Raw genomic sequence first — 19,153 nt, forward strand, 5'->3', positions numbered from 1 at the left:
TGAACCAAATTCCTGGTTGCTAGAGCTGCTCCAGCCAGGCTGGAACAGGTCAGGGAGCAAGCCCCATGGCCGCTGCCGGCACCAATGGTCCAGAGTCAGCCCAGGTGGGTGCAGCTTCCTGGGTCCCAGCTGCTACCAGTCTGCCTCCTGAAAGCGACCACCGCACTTGTAGGTAGGAGGGATGCCAAAACGAGAGGTCAAGTAAGGAAACAGCTCTGCCAGCTGCCTGTCCCCTCACTCATAGCAGTGTTCCCAGAAAGACCCTCAGGCTGAGGGATGGTGGTTGGAAGCCTGTGTGGGTGTGTCACCTTAGCAAGCGTGGGTAGGAGGGCTGGGAAGTGGGGGTGTTGGGGGTTTGGGAGGGTTATTTTAGGGCAGGAGATGTTGGAACACGTTGAAAGACTAGGTGGGAAGAGAAAAGGCCTAGAAACTCTGGGGGTGAGTAGCATGTGCTGGATGGACAGACAAATGAATGGACCGACGACAGATAGATGGAGGCATGAAGAGGTGAGTGGACAGTGGGAGGTGTCTCTGCCAGGAGAGGAGATGGTGGGAAGTCAGGAAGAGTGGCCCCAAGCCTGGAAGGGACAGTGGGTAGCCAGGAAAGCTGCCTCCTGCCAAGGAGAATGAGCCTGAGAGTTTCAGGGACAGCTCCGGGAAGGGGGCTGCTCAGCTCCTTTCTCTCCGCCTGGCTGTGGTGGTATCAGGCCCTCCCTTGCTGGGTCTCCCTGACTGCCCTCCTCCGAGAGCCCCTGGCCCTTCCTAGAGCCTCCTTCCTTCCCCACATGGAACCTCGTCGACCGCCTCCCTCCAAGTGGGGGCAGGGTAGGTTCTCACTATGGTCTTGTGGCGTCAGGGGTTCAGGCTGTTTCAGCTTCGGCAGACATGACAAGCTCAACCTGGGCCCTGTCCCCAGGGCAAAGGGTCCTCGCCCTGGCCTGGCCTTCAGCTACCTGGAGACACCAGTCTTGATGTCCCGACCAGAGCCCGGGTGCCTCCCCCGAGCCTGGCCCCCAGTAAAAGTGCCTTCTCCTCATGAGAGGGACATGTGGGGTGTCCTCCTGTTTCAAGCCTGGTTGCCGCCCACAGGCTGGGCCACTCCCATCGCTGTCACCATCACGGGACGAGAAGCTGGGGGTCAGCTCCTTCTTTAGGACCCGTGCAGTGGGCAGGGCAACTGTCCTCTTGTCTGCCAGCCGCCCCCGGTTCTGGGTAGGGAGGGAAGAGAGGAAGGTTAGGCTGAGCCAGGACCCTCAGGGTCCTGGGAGCTGTGCACTCCAGGCCCAAGCCTCAGGCAGGGTGCAGGTGACGGAAGCCCTCAGAGCAGCTGCTAAGATCAAATAGGCACCATCCCTGGCCCCGCTACAGGGCTTCTAGCCCACAGGACAGGCCCGAGGGTCCACATGGGTCCCAGTGGCTGGAGCTGAAGACAAGAGCAGAAAGATGAGGCCTGGGTCTGCCAACGGGGAGCGGGGTGCAGTGAAGGGCTGTAGGCCCTGGCCAGGCTCCTCGTGACACTGCCTTGTCCAGACTCTGCACTCTAGCCGGAGTGTGGGGGTGCCCACCCGGAGGCAGACCCCAGCTTTCTCGGCCCCAGGGAGCCCCAGGGACCACGTGTGCACAACACAGCATGTCTGCATTCTGCCACGTGTTCAACGTGCAGGTACCTCTGTGTGCTTGTGTCTGCTGGACCGTCCCACAAGCTCCTGCATGAACCCCCAGCCACTGCCAAGTCCTGTCTTCTATTCTGCTAGTGCCACGCAGGGTCCAGTTCAGGGTTGTTTGGAGCCTGAGTCTGGGGCCTGATCCTGCTGACCCCTTGCAAACTGCAGGCCCGGGGTTCACAGGTCACTTGATGGGGAGCCCTTACCAACCTAGACCCTTTGTCCCATGGGCCCCTAGTGAGCCTGCCCTCTGAGTCAGAAACAGAGATTCCATTTCTTCCACAACACCTCCTTCTCCCCTCCCTACACCCATGTTGTGAGGATGTGGAGCTCATGTGTGTGCTGTGGGCTGGGAGATCAGAGCAGGAAGGCATGTCCTGTGCACAGACATGGAGGGTACTCCACACCGAGCTTGTCCATGCTCAGAGCACACTATACAAGGTCACTATACACCAAGGCTCCCTACAGTGTCCTTAGGTCCTGCTGCCCCAGTGGAAGAAGAAAAGTTACTGATTATTTTCGGGTGGGCAGGAACCCTTTTCTTATTTAATAAGGGGTTGCTGTTTCAGGGGGGTGGCAGGGACCTTGGGATTATCTAATTCTCTCTCATCTCTTCAGTCACCTGGGGACCCTCGGACATCCTCTTTCCTGTTGCAAGGACAATGCCCTCATACCCACGAGCTTGAGGAGGAAAGTGTGGAGGAGGGTCTCGCCTCACCCTGGACCCGTGTCATCCTGGACCTGCAGGACTGCTAAGCAGCCACCATCGTCCTGCCCTCCAGAATAAGGGACCTTCCCTTCAGACCCAGCCCACCCCAGCTCCAGATTTGGTCAGTGGCCCCAACAGGGTCAGGGGGCCCTAGTCTTCTCCCCTCGCTTGGTCTGGGGACCACAGTTGCCCCCCTCTCCAGGCCCCCCACCGCGAGCCACAGTCTCCCCCATACTTGCCCTTATGAATCCACTTGGGACACCCTCCGTATTCCTCTCTGCAACATACTCAGTGAGAGACCCTGGACAGCACTGGGGCCGGGTGGGAGTCTGAGGGTAGGGCTGAGAGATGAAATGGCCTGCTTTGTGGCCCCTTCTGAGACCCTGGCCTTGGCCCTGTGCTCTAACAGCAAGAGCAGAGAGTGGTTGAGCCGCAGGTGCGAGGGCCTGTCTGGTCCAGCTATTGGGCGCCAAGGGCAGTGTTTTCAACAACCGCTGGCCTGTCTGAAGTGTGCACTGCTGGGAAGTCCCACTCCGGTCTGCCCTTCTCTAGCCTGTGGCCCAAGCACCAGGACCTCCTCTCCTGTCTTTCTGCTTTAATTGAACTATTCTCTTAAGAAGAAAAGGAAATGCATTTCCCTCTGCTTCTCATCTGTAGGGCGAGGAGGAGAGGAAAATGAGGGCAGTAATACCGCCACTTGGGATGAGGCCAGACCAGCTATGCTGGCCTGCGGTGGCTCTTGGAGGTGCTCCTGTGGGAGGGGAGCTGAGGAAGAGGGACCAGGATGGGCAGCCCTGACCCCGACCAAGGACAGGGAGCATACTTTCCTCCTACGCACACCCAAGACCTCAGCCACTCACCCCTGCTCAGCAGCGCACAGATTTGAAAACTCTGTGACAAACCTCTGTTGCTAGTCAACCATTGGCGCCTCAGAACACAAGGAGGGGAACAGGAAAGCCATCTTGCATGTCTGCATGATCCCTGCACCAAATATGCACACCCACATTGTGCCCCTGGGGTATCTGTGGCTGTGAGGTGTGTATGTACCTTCGGGCCTGGCTGTGGGGGATGGAGGAAGACCATCTCTATGTGGCGAAAGCGGGGCTGGAAAGACAAGGGGGTCTGTGTAGCTCCTTCCTAAGGGAAGGGTACAGGGATGGGCCTGGGAGGGACCAGGTTCAGGAGAGGCAGGCCCAGGTCTGAGGCATCCCTCATGCAGGACAGGGACCCGGGAGCCCCAGACAGGTAGGCAGTTCGAGGTCGTGGCCTCATCCCTGCCAGACCTCCCCACCCCTCTCCAATCCAAGCAATGTCCCCGGGAAATTGATACTGGGCTCAGGCCACCTGAACCCCACACTCGTGTGAGAGACCTCTGGAAGGGTGGGTTAAGACAGGCTGGGATCCTCCAACCCGAACAGAAACCCCAGGCTAGCCTTGAGGGTGCCCAGAAGACTCTTCTCCAGTACCAGCTGCTTGAAAAGGTGCGTTAAGTGGAGCGGGAGCTCAGCTTCTTGCCCCAGGCAGGTACCGTAGTAGCAGGTAAGAGGTGGGCTGCCTGTGCGCACATACTCTGACCACGAGCTCATGGCAGACAGGTGTGTGGGGTAGGCACACAGGAGAGGCATGGCTGTATCTCCGTCCCCCTGTCCAACTTGTGTGTCTGATCTGGTGTCTGTATTCACAGGTGTGTTTGTGGCTTCCCCGCCTGCTCAGGTTACCCGCCTCCAGGGTCCATGAGGAAACCAAAACATCCCTTCCTCCTTCCTACTTCCAGTCCAAAGTAAAGAAGCTGAAGGTGGTGTCCTGGGTCCTCTCTCACCCCTTCCTGTGTGGGGGGCTGCAGACGCCAGCAATAACAGCACAATCCCAACCACCACCAGCAGCCAGGGCCCTAACCAGCTCTCCCCGAGCAGCTCAAAATTGGTTCCTCTCAAGATGCAATTTCTTCTTCAGATCAGTCCTCCAACTATGGCTGCCTGGAGGACATAGGATGTGGAAGACAGTGCTTCAGGGGCAGGCCCAGCACCCCAATCTCTGCTGCTCCCCTAGGCCAAAGAGGGCGTCAATACATGTCTACACTGGGTTGGGGGTCCCACATCAGCCTCCACCTCCAGATCTTGACACCAAAGGCCCACACTGCTCAGATTCTGCCCCCAACTGGGTTGTATCCTCAGACTCTCCTGGACATCCAGGGCCTTGCCCAGCAGGGTTCTAGCTTTTGGCATCCCAGAGACACATGTTACTCACCTCCAAGCTGTGACCACCCCAGAATGTACATCCAGGCCAGCCAACAGTGTCACATCCCAGAACAAGTGTTACCTTAGGACCAGCCCCTCTCCCAAGCCAGGCCAGCTGACACAGTGACACCCCCACCCCCACCCCAGACCTGTGACAGGGCAGGGTCCCAGGCCCCAGGTGGATGGCACTGTCCAGGGAGGAGACCTTTACAGCCTAGGCTGTCCCCAAGACCTGAGAAGCAGCAGCTCCAAGGCTCCCAAGGAGAGGCTCCAGGATAGGGAATGGTCAGGTCCTGCATCCAAAGAGCGGAGGGCTGCCCCAGGATTCCCACCCAAAGCGAAGTCTCCCCTATTTGCCCCTGCAGGGGCTCACTCCTGCACACTGGCAGGGTTGAGGTTAGGACTCTGGATCCTAGAGAACAGGCACAAGCTCCACAGGGGAGAAGGAAGACCCAAAGCCCCAACTTTTCTCCCCCATCTCACCACCGGGGAGGATATTCGACAGCCCGGACAGTCGCAGATCGGAGGGTGCACCTGCAGAATCCCCTTGGACATAAGCGTCTTCAGACTTTTTCCTGTGAGGAGAGCCGAGGCAGGACCGGTGAGAGAGCAGGGCTGGGGCACAGGTAGAGCCGGCACGCACGGGCGCGCTTTCGGGGCGCAGTAAGCTGCACCGCCGGTTCCCCCTCCTGGCACGTGTATGAACATCCAACTTCCGAACCCGCTCCCTGGCCCTGCCGCCCACCACACCCTCGCGGACGCCGCGGGGATCTGCGGGGCTCAGAAACTCAAGATCCCGGCAAGCGCCGGCCCCTGACCAAGGGCGGCCTCCTCCACGCCACCTGCGTCCCTCCTCCCGCTCTCCACCCTCTCTCCAAGCCGGTCCGGGGGAACTGGGAACAGGGTTCACGAAGGTCGAGCCTGCGCGCAGGTGAGCGGCGCCGCCGGGACCAGGGCTGTGTCTGAGCCCTCAGCGGGAGGAGGGCGGCCACAGCAGAGCCGCGAGCCTCAAAGCCCAGCGCGACTGGGTCCCCAACTTTCTAAGGATCCCCCACCCCCGCCCCTGTCGCTCGCTGCGCTTCCCCCGTTTGCCTGCTCCGGCGCCCTCGCAACGCGCCCTCGGAGCCAGACTCCTGAATGCTCCCAGCCCCGCCGCCGTTCCAGCTCCGCGCGCGCCCCCGCCCCGACGCGCGCCCCCGCAGCCCCCACCTGCCTACGACACCCCTCCACCTTCCCTTGCCTTCCAGCAACTCGCACCCGCACCCCGGCCGCCCGTGGGCCCCTCTACTCCCGCTGGAACCTGGTGGCTCCCCGACCCGGGAGGGAAGTGGGGTCCCGCCCAGCCGGCCTCCCGCCGTCTCCCGAGTTCCCCTAAACTTCCCCTGGGCCACACAGCCCAGGAATCCCGCAAAGACCTTCCGAGTGGGAGGAGGGGCCGGCTCGTGTGCAGTCGGGAGCCCAGAGCACCGCGGCTCAAGCTGAGGTGGCGGTGGAGGCCGAGGGCGCTCTGCTCGGGTCCACCAAGGCGACCGTGCTGGGGGCGGTGGGGGGGGGGGGAGTGTCCCTGCGGCAGCCCCAGAGTCGCAGCGCCCTCTCCGCGCGGAGATGGAGTCTCCCAGGTGGCAGAATGAGGGGGTCCGGACCCAGGGGTCCTCGGGGAGCAGAGGGGAGGGACCGTAGCGGCCTGCGCCCCCGCCGCGGCCGCACCTTTGTGGCGGATGCTGCGCTTCCAGTCCTTGGCCGTCTCTCGGCCGCTGACGAACTGGAACTCGTTGGGTGTGCGCCACTCGCCGCGGTGGCGGATGGACGGACCCTTGCTGCCTCGGCAGAGTTTGCGCACGGAGAGCAGCGCGCGGTGGGCGCCGCGCTCCACCTCGATGCCCCGCTCGCCCTTGTCCAGCAGCGGCTGGAAATCCGGGGCCGCGGCCGCAGTGGCTGAGACGCGTTCGAGGGCCAGAGGGCCCCGGGGCAGGTGGAGGTGCGGGGCGGCCTCGTGCAGGCTCAGGTAGGCGCGCGGGGAGCGGAGTGGTGGAGCCCACAGCGCCTCGTAGCCAGCGGTCGCGGCGGGCAGCGAGGCGGCCGGGGGCAGGGCGGCCGCGGCTGGCAGCGGTGTCGGGTAGCCTGGGAGCGGCGGCAGTGGCAGTGCGGCCAGGGTCGGATGGAAGGTGGCCAGAGCCAGGGCCAGGTCTTCGCGGCCTGGGAGCTCCTTCTTGACCGCTGGCGTGACGGGCCGGTGGCCTTGTAGCCTGGCTCTCCGCCGCCGGCGCCACTTGCTCGGGCCTGGGCTGGCGTTGGGTCTCGAGGGCGGGGGGCCCGGGAGTCTCCCGGCCGCGCGCCCGCCCTACCCGCTACTGCGCCCCGGCACCTGCGGCCGCGCCGCCCGCCGGGCCACCACGGGCCGCTTCTCGGCCGGCTGCCGGGGCCTCGGCTGCCCGAGACATGGTGCTGCGGGAGCTCCTCTCGATCCCCTATCGACCTGCCCAGCGCCGCAGCCCCGGGGCCCCAGGGCTCCACAGGGCCCCGGGCCACCTGCGCCCGCGCCCCCTGGGGCGCCCCGCTCGCTGGTCCGCCCGCAGGGCCCAGCCGGGCAGTGGAGTCCAGAAGTCTCCGGCCCTGCGCCCCGCCCCGCCCGGGGGTCCCAGGCCCCAGCCCCGCCTCGCCGCCCCGCCGCCCCGGCCGCGCACCCGCGTACACTGGGGCGCGCCCGCCCGGCAGGGACTTGGGAGACTCCCGCCGCCGCCGCCGCCGCCGCCGCCACAACGTGGCCTATTTAAACGGCCCCGGCTCGGCGGGCGGGCGGGCGCGGGCTCCAGCAGGGGGTGCGTGACGCCCGACTGGGCTCACACGGCTGGCGGCGGGGGCGGTGGGACAGGGCTGCGCCCCTGCCCTATTTCCAAGCGCGCGAGGGTGTGCGAAGGAGCGTATGCTAGGGAGAAGCTGCGCGCACCCACCGCGCCATTGTTGAGGGAGTCATGGGGCGCCGCTGGGAGTCCAGGACTACACTTGGGGAGGGGGCGGGCCCAGGACCGAGAGTGGGCTCCTGGCGCAGCATGGATCTGTGATTAGGAGCGGCCCGCTGGCCTGGCGGTTCTGGGTAGGAGTGTTTTCACAGCGGCGGTGGGTGGTGGGCATCAGTGTCGGGCGTGGGTGGTCTCCTCTGCATCTGCAGGGTGTGAGGCTGTGGGTTTGTGGTGTGTGGCCTCTGCAAATGTGTTGGGGAGGTTTCATGTTCTGTGAACAACATGACAACGATGCTGTCAATTACCGCTGCCTTACTACTCTGCACTTTACATGCCTTAGTTCACTTGATCATCTCAATATGAGTTTTCCTCATTATTCTCATTTTATAGATGAGGAGGGTGAGACACAGAGAGGTCAAGTAACTCTCCTGATGTCATACAGCTGTTTTAAATCCAGGCTCTCTGACTCCAGGACAAACAATATCTGAGCCATGCTGTGGGGCAGGAAGGTGGGCTAGACGCAGTCTGGTTGAGGGATGGAAGATGTGGGGAGGAAGAGGGGCTGATGAGTGCGAGATTGCACACTTGAGCACATTTCTGTTCCCTAGTATGAGTCAGTCTGGGGAAGAGGAACCCTCTACACTCATGTCCACTTTGGTGCCTTGAGGAAGCAGGTCAGCCTTGGCCCAGTCCTGGCATGAGGGTGGCTTGTCCCTTGGTGTTCAACTCCCATCTCCCTGCAGGCCAGCATGCCAGCCTTGCAGTAGAAGCATTAGGAAGAGAAACAGAAACCTACTAATAGCTGATGAGACAGGTTTGTCTTTCTCTGATGTGTTATTCTGAACAAGCTAGAAAGTAGCCTCAGATCCCATCCCAGCGCCTAGACACCCACTGAGATGCATTTGGCACGGCATTTTTGTGGGCATCTCTCTGACCAGGCTCTGGGGGGTTGAGCTGGACCACAGGCGTGCTTGCATGAGCACCTTGTGCAAGGGAGTGATGGAAGTGAGGGAGCACCCCACCCTCACCCACCTCCTCCCAGGCACCTGCACCAGCTGGGCATGAGCCTGACCACTGGCTCCTGCTCTGCTCTCCCTTGCTGATGCACACTGCCAAGTTCATCTACAACCGAGGCACCAGCCAGCCCCAAGACTGACTTGGGGAGCAAGGTCTGGGCTGAGACCAGGAACGTGTCTGGGAACCTATGCACCCAAACCTCTGTATCCCCCTTCTGCTCTACTCTTTGTCCATCTGCCTGCTGGGATTGAAGGGGCCAGGTGTGAATGTGGGTGTGAAAGTGAGTGGTCCTATATGGTGTGCCACCCTCAGCCCAGTTGCCCTCCGTGCAAACTGGACACCTGCACATGCCTGAGCCTAGGTGCACACTCACCTTCTGTGGTCCGCGTCTTGCTCTCAGGTGTGCTGCCTGCATGTCTAATGGATGCAGGAGGCTGTTCCTGCCCAAGAGCCAAGGCCCACAGAGGAGCCATCATGCTAATCTGTGGTCATGGCACAGTGTGGAGAGGTTATCAGGGCTCAGCGTGAGGCCAACTGTCTGGCTACAGCCCTGACACTGCTTTCAAGAGATGGTCCCCTCCACTCAGTTCTTCTCATGTTTGCCTGCACCTATTCACTGACCCTTAGGCCTCCTAACCCCTGACCTTTAAACTGAGGTTTGGGGAGGGAAGGCTAGTGCAGTTTATCTCTAGATCTGAGAAGGTACCATGTGGCCTGTGGAGGGGGCCTCCCTTCCCTTCTGCAGGACCACCCTTGACTCACCCCTGACTCCTTTCATCCTGAACAGGCCCACAGTGGTGAAGGAGGGGCAAAGAAGGCCCCAACTCTGGCTTTCGGAAGTGGAACCCAGCTGGCAAGGTAAGGGGGCTAAACTAACCTAGCTCACCCAGCCTAACCTCCATGCTACTATCTGGTTCCACCTCTCTCTGGAGGATCAAGGGGCTTCCTAAAATGACCATGACTGGGTTCAAAGCTCCCTGCAGGACCCCTTCTCCTCCAAGGGCCACACCCTGACTTTCAGGAGACCCCCTTCTAGGGCTTTGGCTGATCAGTTCACCCCTACCCCCACCCCTACCTGTTTCCCACTCTTCATGGGAAGTAGACCTCTCTGCCCACAGGATCAGAGCCACTTTCCCACAGGGATCAGGCATCCTTACTCCTGGGCATTCTACCCCTGCCACAAGGATCTGCTCACTTTCTTCCTCCTGTCCACCTGTGTCCTGGTTTGGCACCTGCTCTGCGCTTCTGACTGGAGCCAGAGGTCAGAAGGACAGAATTTTGGCTCTAGAATCTCCCCCCGCCTGGAGTTCAGGCCTGGGGGCACCTTCCTTGGGAAACGTCGGTGGGAGCGGCTGCCCAAACCCCTCCTCCGGCCCTCAGAGGCCCCGCCCCTGCCTTCCTCGCGGCCAAGGCGGCGCCCTCGCTGCTCGCGGTCCCCCCGCTGGGGGCCCTCTGCCGCTGGGCCGAGGCCAGAGCCCCCGCCGCCGCCGCCGCCGCCAGGGAGGGGGAGGGGGTCATAAATAACCCGCGGGGCGGCGCAGCCCGGGCGGTGCAGACGGTGACCCGAGGCGTCCCCGGGGAGCGCGCGGGGGCGGCCCGCAGACCCTGCTGCCCCCAACCCAGGCTCGGCCAGCCTTGACCGCCTCTTCTGGAGCTCTCTGACCCAGTCCACGACTGGCGCTCCTGCCAGTAGCCTCCCTCCCATCCTGGAGTGCCTGCCTACCCCCATCTCCAGACTGTGCCCCTTAGAGCCCCTTTTCATCCCTTCCTTCACCAGTCATTTATTGAGCACCAGATGTGCAGCCCCAGGGAGAGGGATCCAGAGGTGAGGCTGGGAGATGCAGAGGAAAGCAGTGTGTCTCTGGATCTCAGGTGCATCCTTGGGCCTGCTCCCTCAGCCTAGTCTTCCTGAGCTCATCCAGGGTGACTGTCAGGGTGGGAGAGCAGGCCCAGACATGCCAGGCACGGGAAGGCATGCAGGGACAGACCACACAGGTGTGAGCACAGCTGACACGTCTCTGAGGAAGTACATCCTTGTGTACACATCCGTGTCCTCAGGCAAGCACCCGAAGCCCGCAACAGATACATACGACAGGGTACATTCTCAAAAGCGCAGGCGCAGGACAGGGGCTTGCACGGATGCTGACATCTTGACCACACACGTGCACGGACAGTGTATGCGTTCACTTACAGCACAGCCAGAGGAAGGACACCAAGACCTGTGCAAAAACATCCATAGACACACAGGCCTGCACCATGGGCTCCATTTGGATACAGCTGTCATATCTAAGACAGCATGGCTGGGGCAAGGGTCTGGTTTAGGAAGGGTTAACCTGTGAGGTCAAAGGTCAGTGGTGAGTCAGCTGGGGTTCCCCCAGACTCCCTGCAAGAGTGGCCGGAGCTTCCCTCCGGGAGAAATGTGTCTGTTTCCAGCTGTAGGTCAGACACAGGAAGGGCTGCCCTGCGAGGACATGCCTTACCTTTGGCCAGTCCCGAGCTGGTGGCAGGCCATGCCGTCTCCGTCTCAGGAGTAGAGATGTTTCCGAGCCCAGTCTGTTCACTGACCTTAACATATGCCATTTAAAGGAGAAAGAGATAGGACCTAGGGTCAACCTTATGTTCTCCCGTGGGTGTGCAGACTTGGGGCACCCACAGGGCACACGCTGCCGGAGAGCACCGGTTACACGATACTCACCTGCTGTGTTACACAGAAGTTGGGACACACACACACTTTCTCAGACACCAATACAAGGACACAAATGAGCTCAACACACAGGGTGCGCTGGGTACACTGATGTCGTACAGAGGAAGTTGCTGGTCTGGCAACATGGGTCGGAGTCTGGCTACCACTGGCTCTGCTTGCTTGGCCCCTCTTGAGGAGGGACGAAGACACCCACTTGCTGGCATCACTGGGGACAGAGAGCAGCACCTGCCCCAGAGCAGCCTGCCGGGGGCTGTGGACCCTTCTTGGCCCGGGTTATGCTGAGGTAGGCTGACACAGGTGGTAAGGACGGCAGACTCTGCAGGGGCCTGAGATTTGGGTCCTCCTGGCTAGCCACTGAATGACCCAGTCTTCTCTGCCCTTCTTTGGACCTTAGTTTCTCCATCTGAAAAATGAGATAGGGGCTCAAAATCTGTGGGTTCCCTTTGGCTCAGAGGAGAGCAGTCAGGGTAAGATGTGGCTACATGTGCCCTGGTCAGCACGGTGAGGCAGGCCTGGCACACCCTAGATGCTTTCTCCATAAATGGGCCCAGAGTGCAGGACCTGGGGGGTCCACTCCAAGGTAGGGCCAAGTAAAGGGCAGGAGCAGAGTCTTCCAGGGCCCCTAGGGACAAAAGAATCTATCCCAGTGAAGGGCATGAGGGCTGGTGTCACCCCTTTCTCTCCCTGTCGACATTGCCAGCCTACTGCCTGGACATGGCTTGGGGTGGAAACGGGGTTGGGGGGACCCCCGGACGCAGCTGGTGCCCTGCTGGGTGGATGTGGGTGCCAAAGCCCCACGTGGTCCTCATCCCTCATGGCACAAGCCTCTGCAGCACCAGTCACCCCCTCTTTCAGATGTCAGGTCAGGGAGATGACCAGAGTGGAGTAGTAGAGCTGGGTGCAGCACGCAGACTCAGCTCCAGTCCCATTACACCCCTACGTCCCAGGAATGTGCCAGCAGGGGCTGAGTGTGAGAGACGAGGAGACCCTTACCTGAGAGAGTAGGGTTTCCTGTGTGCTCGTGTGTGTCCATACTGTGTGCTTATATGTGAATGTGCTTCCCTCCTCCTGTGACCACAGTCTTGCTGTCCACATCAGCTCATAGTCAGCGTAGATCCCACATGAAGGCCTTAGGGACCCACGCTCCTCATTGTGGGGGTATAGGCCCTGGAGGGTCAATCCCAACTCGGCTGGTCACATGTGTACTCTTTGCATGGTCAGCTGTCTTGGCCTGGGCAGACCTGTGACCACAGTCCTGATAGAGACATTAGGATGTGCTGTCCTCAGAGTCGTAGGGCAGCGGTCAGGCTCCCATGGGGGGGAGTGGGTACTGGGGGAGGAGTGGGCTTGGATGTGGGAGGGTCCTTGGAGTTGAGCATGATGAGCATGATGGGGCAGAATGGGCTCCCGTGGGCTCTCTGCCAGGACTGCCAGGTGGAAGTTGAAGGAGAAGAGGGGACATTCAGGTGGGGACCCTCAGCACAGAAAGCCTGGAGGCAGAGGGAAACTGGAGGTGAGAGGTCAGTTGGTGGAGGGCTAGGAGGGTGGGAGGCTACAGCTGCTGTCTCCAGGCCCAGCTCCGAAAGACTCCCAGGCTGCACAGGGAGTCCAGACTGGCTCTGGGAGCAACTGTTAATACGTTGGACTTCCTGCAGAGTGTGAGCTACCTATGAGCAGGACTTTTGTTTTCTGACATACCCCCGTGTCAGCATTTGAGGGCTGCATACAGGGGTCCATCCTGGTGTGGCCCACTCAGCCCGGCTTGGCCTCCCTGCCCTGGGGAAGCCCCATCCCTGCTCACCTCTTCTCCCAGCACCTGTCCACTGGGCTTCTGCCCAGGCAGGACTCTGAATACCCTCCTGTCCCCAGAAGATTCTCAAGAGTTTGGCCACAGGCATCCTCTTCATCAGAGAGAGAGAGAGAGTTCTCAAGCCTCTTGGCAAGGCCTCAGCCACTATGCTGCAGCAGGATTGCAACTCTGCGCCTGCCTGCGCTGGGAGGAGGGGTGGTCTGGGTGTACCTCACACACAGTCCCACCGTCAGGGCCACCAGGAAGACCAACAGTCACTTTGACAGCATGGATTTGTCGCCTCAAGAAGTAGCAAGCCGAGGTGGTCAGTGAATTCACGATTTCACGAGTCCAGCCCAGGCTGGCTGTTTGAGGTCATCGACTTAGCCTGACCCCACCCAAGGCCCGGTCCTCCTTGCCAGTGGGCCCATCCCTCCAAGGGCTGGTTGAGTTGGTGACATCCCTGTGGGGTGCCCCGAATGCATTGACATCTGTGAGTGCCTGTCTGGGTGTGAGTTTCCTTTATTTTTATTATTTTTAAAGATTTACTTATTTGGTGGGGGGAGGGACAGACAGAGAGGGAGAGGGGAAGCAGACTCCATGCTGAGTGGGGAGCACAATGCGGGTGCCCAATCTCATGACCCTGAGATCCACCTGAGCCGAAACCAAGAATCAGACACTCAACCAACTGAGCCACCCAGGCACCCCTGGGTGTGAGGGTTCCTTTATTACTGCAACCCACTAAGTCCTCCATGGGGTCAACTCACCTTCTGCGTGGAGTGGCCCCGCACACTGTGCCATGAGAACAGGAACTCTGTGATGCCCAACCGTGTGAAGTTATGCACGGTGCCCCAGGTGCAGTCTCAGAAGTGGGTAGGCTGAAGAGCACAGCCTGGTACGGGCTGAGACCCTGAGCAGAGCCCATCGGCAGAGGCCAGACCCACACCTACCTCCGGCAGGGGAGGGGCAGCGATTCCAGGGCTCTGTCCAAGGCCACAACCTGGCACTTTCTCCGGGGCATTTAATAGTCCCAGGTTGGCCTTGGGGGCCTTCCCACCTGCAGACTGGCTGGGCTGCTTGGGGGCCTGGGGGAAGTGGGAGCAGAAGAGGCAACCGGAGGGACTGGGGCTGGTCTGAGGGGGTTTTACCTCTGCATAGAGGAATATGGGCATCCCCAAATGTGGAGTCCTCATGCCCTGCTCAGAACAAAGGATCCTGACCTTTGATGCTCTGTGTACATGCAGATGCTAACAGAGGTCAGCGTGCTATAGACCCCTCCCAGGAGAACAGACATACCATTCTTCCAGACTGGGTGGCCTTGCCAAAATATGAGTCTGCCACATGTTAGCAGTTGAGTAACTGTGTGTCTAAGGTCCAGCAGGTATATGTGGGCTCCTGAGTTCCTGGGGCCTCAGAGACGTGACAGGGTGATTCATGACTGGTGAGGGGCAAAGCCAGAACTCCTGCTGGGTTATCCCATCTTCCATCCAGGAACATGGTCCTCAGCGAATTGTCAGCTTCTGCTTGATAGCGTGATTTTGGCCTCAATACATTGGGATTTTTCTTAGTGCTTCTAGTTGACGCCTTGCTATGTATTAGATGAGCTTCACTCATGGGCACATGCCCTGAGACCATCCCCTCAGATCAGCCTCGCCTCTCATTCCTGCCTCACCCACCCCTCAAACATAGGCTGGGTTGAGGGGTAGATGGGTGGGGGGATGGACTGACGGGTGAATGAGTGGATGATGGGTGACTGGGTAAGTGGGTGGGTTCTACACTAGGCACTCTTCTCTTTCATAAGACTTCTGTGGTTTCCTTTACAGACTATGAACCTGAGTCTCTAGCTTCAGTCCAGACACTTAAGATAAGCAGGTGGGAACAGGGCCAACATCACCACCAGGCACAGAGAGCATAGAACCTGGATCCCTGGTGCTTTTAGAGACGACAAAGACATTTTACTTTAATTTCCCTTAAAACCAGAAAGAAGAAAATAATATAATAGCCTGCCCTGTGCATCCACCCCACAGCCCCCTGAGTCTTTTTCCTACCGCCATGCTGCCATCCCCATCTCGCTCGCAGTCCCTCAGAGAGCAGGCACCATACTCCTCCCCATTAGCCAATCAGCAAACCTCATATGTGCTCCCTTCTAGATCCCTTTCCTTCAAATACCTAGTCTGGCCCCTCTCACCTATGATATTTCTGTGATACTCCCAGACTCTGCCCCCACTCATCCAGTACCTGATGGGCACATCTGGCCAACTTGCTCTCCAGGGGCTCCTTTGGGAACAGTCTGGGACCCTTGGCCTCCAGGCCTTGCCTCCGCCCCTGGGCTCAACTTCCTGTTTCCCTGTCTTCTTCAGTGTCTGAGCATGGCTGAGTTGTTGCCTTTGCCCAGGAGCGTCACTCCCTAATATCACTATTCTGTGGCCTCGTTACCACTTGAGTAGCAACTTCTGCATTTGGGAGTCCTTTCCTCCATTGAAAAATTTTAAATTATATTTTATAACCCTATTGATATAAAGACAAATATAATCCATGGTAGATATATTATTTAATCTTCATTATTATTATATTATTTTTTTTCCTTCTGGTTTTAAGGGAAATTAAAGTAAAATGTCTTTGTCGTCTCTAAAGGCACCAGGGATCCAGGTTCTATGCTCTCTGTGCCTGGTGGTGATGTTGGCCCTGCTCCCACCTGCTTATCTTCAAGACTTACAGCAGCAACCCCTCCTCCAAGAAGCCTCCCTGGATTGCCTTCCTTTCCTGTCGGGGTGTCCTGCACCCCAGAACACCAGCACATACCCTGGACCCACAGGTTTCTTACTGTGTTGCTGAGGCCCTGGGCAGACGAGGGTGCTCAGAAGGGCCAAGTGGAGCCCCCCTGGGGATGCTGATTTGGGTGACTTCACTGAGAAGTGATTCTGGCAGGCTGGTACGGAAGCTGAGCTGGAAGTGGCAGTGGCAGAGGGAGGTGGTGTTGACAGAGACTGAGATTTTGAAGAAAGACCTGACCTCTAGGGAGGGGCAGGCAAGGCCAGCAGACATCACTCCCAGTTCTGGGTGAGTGGCAGGAGCCCAGGCCCAGAGTGGCCCTAGCTGCCAAGACCTCCCCATCTCTGCCTGTAGGGACTCTGCCTGTGTCTACACCTGCAAGTAAAGCTGGACCAGGCCATCACATCTCTGGAGCCGGGGGTTTGACTTCCCTCTTTCTGGGCCCCCCTCCTCCAGCCATTTTGCCCCCAGGGTTTCCAGGCAGGTCCAGCTGCTCCCCCCATCCCCCAACCCTACTCTGGCTCTGGCCAGGTTCTCAAAGGTCTACCAGGGAGGGTGGGGCACAGACATGCACATGCCTGGGTGCACACCGAGCCTCTGTCTTGACCCTTGAGTGCCCAGCCTGGGGATTGAGTAGTGGCCACTCAGATTGGTGATGTGGGGATGGGGGTCTAAGGGCATTTACAGCCCAGGTCCAGGGGATGACTAGGTTCCTGGTGCCTGCCCATGATGATAGGAAGCACTCAGATCCCTGGGCACCATCAGGCTGCTCTGAACATCACGGGGGGGTTCCAGAGCAGAGGACTCACCCCCCTCCCCCAATCCCAGTGCCTGCAGCATTGAGGCCAAGACTAATAAAACACCCACCTCCCAGGAGACAGCTTTATCTTGTTGATCGGAAGTCTGCCAGCCCAATTTATGATGGAACATAAGCTCTCCAAATCTGAATTTATGCTCTGTAGTATAACGAGAGGTCAATGGGATTAAAAGTGGGCTTGTGAGAGGGCCATAGGCAGCTCAGTCCTCCGCGCTGCCACAGGAACCTCATGGCCTGAGTCCCTGCACCCAAGGGAGGACAGCACAGCCCAGCAGCAGGACAGGAAAAGGGAGGGCAGGGGAGAGATCAGCCTGAGAAGGGGAAAGAGGATGGGAGGCCAGGCAGGAGAAGCGGACAGAGTGGGGCACGGAGCCTGGGGCTGCTGCTGGCCTGGACCATCAGTGTGACAAAGCAGGCCCTGGGGAAGAAGGGTAAAGACAGGTAGGGATCAGAGGCTTTCATGCAGGGACAGGGGAGCTTTCTCTCACCACCAAGCCCTGGGCTAGCCCCTGGCCCTGAGAACGGGTAGGAGATGGCCCTGAGGCAGGCTGAAGGACAGAGTTCCGACCCTGGCCCCGGGGCCCAGCCCAGTCAGACCAACCTCCCTGTCCCCCTCCTCGACACCCTCTGTCTTCAGCACCCCGTGGAGTCCTGGGTGAGGGTGAGAGAGGGGTGTGCTCTGTTTAGGTGGGGCCCTGCACACCCGTCTAGCATGAGACTGACTTTCTGAGCTCAGGCTAGACCCTGGCTTCAGAATTTATACAAATAAACGAAATGAGAAGTGCTGGCAGCCCTGATCTGATTACAGAGTCATTCATTCTTTGGTCGTTAATAATTTGTGCAATAAAGGGTTGCGGCCGCTCAGTGTGAGGAGGAGGCTGTGGCCCAGCCTTCCCTTGGCGCCGGGCCGCGGGAGCTGGAAACATAAATTATTAGTTTCTAATCGCTCAGCCTGCCATCGCTCATGCTGCCAGGAGCCTGGCAGGAGCCAGCGGCAATCCCACCGCCTGCCTTGGCCTGACTCTCAGCTGCCGTTTGTTGGGAGACTCTGGGTGAGGCCCCTCATCGCCCCCCCCCCAGCCCCTCACTGGTGGGACCCTGGGCCTTCAGGGTCTGCTTAGGGGCTGCAGCTGGCACTGAGGCCTATTCTGGAGCTAGGGGAGCTTTGGGGTTTTAGTTCTTGTGCTCTGAGCCTCAGGCCCTCCCTCTCTGTAAGTGAAGCCGAACCACTGGAGGTCGGTCAAGCAACCGCCCACTCCTGGCCCATGGTATTTGCTCAAAAAGGGCAGTGGTCATTGTGAGCAACACCACAGAGGTCCACAAACCGTTCTCCACCTTGGCCAAACCCCGGTCAAGGGAAAAGAAAGGTCTGTATCCGGGTGCGTGTCAGCTCCTCTTGGTATGAACATGCCTTCCTGGGTGGGACTCGGAGCAAGCGCCTGTCCCTGCAGGCATGGCCTTCACTCCCTGGCTCGCTTTGTTTTCCTGGGTCCAGCACTGGGCTCTTGGTCTGGTGGGCTGGCATAGAGCAAATAGTCTAGACAAGGGTGCTGATGGAGGTACCCGGTGCCCACGCTGCAGCAGGGTGGGGCCTGTTGGGGTGGCTGGGAGTGTGTGCTGTGCCCCTGAGCTGTGCTTCCGTATCCCCAGGTGGAGCTGCTGAGGTGTGCAGTGGTGGGGCTGGATGCAAAGCCTGCAGAGGAGTGTGCCAGCCAAGGCAGTGATTAAGGCAATTATGGTAATTACAGAAATGAGCACCCTCAGGCAGGGCTCCCAGCCTGTCCACTGTGGTTCCCTGTCTCTACCCACAACTTGGGGAGGCTGAGGCAAGGTTGGGAAATTGGGGTGGGGGGTCCAGACTCCAGATATCCTGGATGGAGGATGTGGAAGGACTCAGGGTGTGGGCACTGACATTTGCCTCTTCCCAGCTAATGTGCCTCCTGTCTTGGCTTGCTTCCTGGGAAACTGGTGTTACACCCCTAAGCCTACCTCAAACCCCCCAGGTTGGTGTGACCTGGTGGTTGGAGGCGTGCTGCACAGAGTGCCTGAGACTGAATGCCCAGGGCCCTGCACCTACCACTTCTCGGCTGCCTGGCCTTGGGAAGACCTTTAACCTCCCTGAGTTTCACTTTGTAAAATGGGAAGGAGACTTAAACAAAACAATTAATGTGTATCGAGCACCTGCTGTGTGCCAGGCATCCCAAGTCTGCAGGGTGGGGTGGAGACGGCTCATCCCAGCTGGGCAGTCGCCTGCAGGGTCTGGGTCTGAGCCCAAGTCCCCCTGGCAGAGATCCTGCTCTGTCCGCACCCAAGCAGTCCACCCCTTCCCAGAACTGACCTCTTCTCAGCAGCCTCAGAAGGTCCCCACCTAACACATTCAGCCTGTCCTCTGGCTTCTTGAACACCCAGAGACAGTTGTAGTGGGCCCTTTCATGCCCTGTGCTCTCACCCTGCCATCCCTGTCATTTCTGGGTCAGCATCAGG

General features: G+C 59.5%; 1 protein-coding gene across 1 annotated transcript; it reads right to left on the reverse strand.

Annotated features, from left to right (window-relative positions):
* Positions 1 to 684: 684 nt before the first annotated feature.
* On the reverse strand, positions 685 to 15,134 carry LOC135363560 (uncharacterized). Its single transcript, XM_064584052.1, has 5 exons — positions 15,129 to 15,134; positions 14,031 to 14,165; positions 6,318 to 6,951; positions 5,094 to 5,185; positions 685 to 1,208 (listed from the first exon to the last, which is right to left on the reverse strand). Exons 1-5 carry the CDS (start codon positions 15,132 to 15,134, stop codon positions 861 to 863), a joined length of 1,215 nt encoding a protein of 404 aa, XP_064440122.1. The 3' UTR covers positions 685 to 860.
* Positions 15,135 to 19,153: the final 4,019 nt, after the last annotated feature.

Source organism: Mirounga angustirostris, unplaced genomic scaffold (genome assembly GCF_029215605.1).
Source record: "Mirounga angustirostris isolate CCGP_5_RB_7025 unplaced genomic scaffold, mMirAng1.0.hap1 SCAF_2, whole genome shotgun sequence".
Taxonomy (NCBI): Eukaryota; Metazoa; Chordata; class Mammalia; order Carnivora; family Phocidae; genus Mirounga; species Mirounga angustirostris.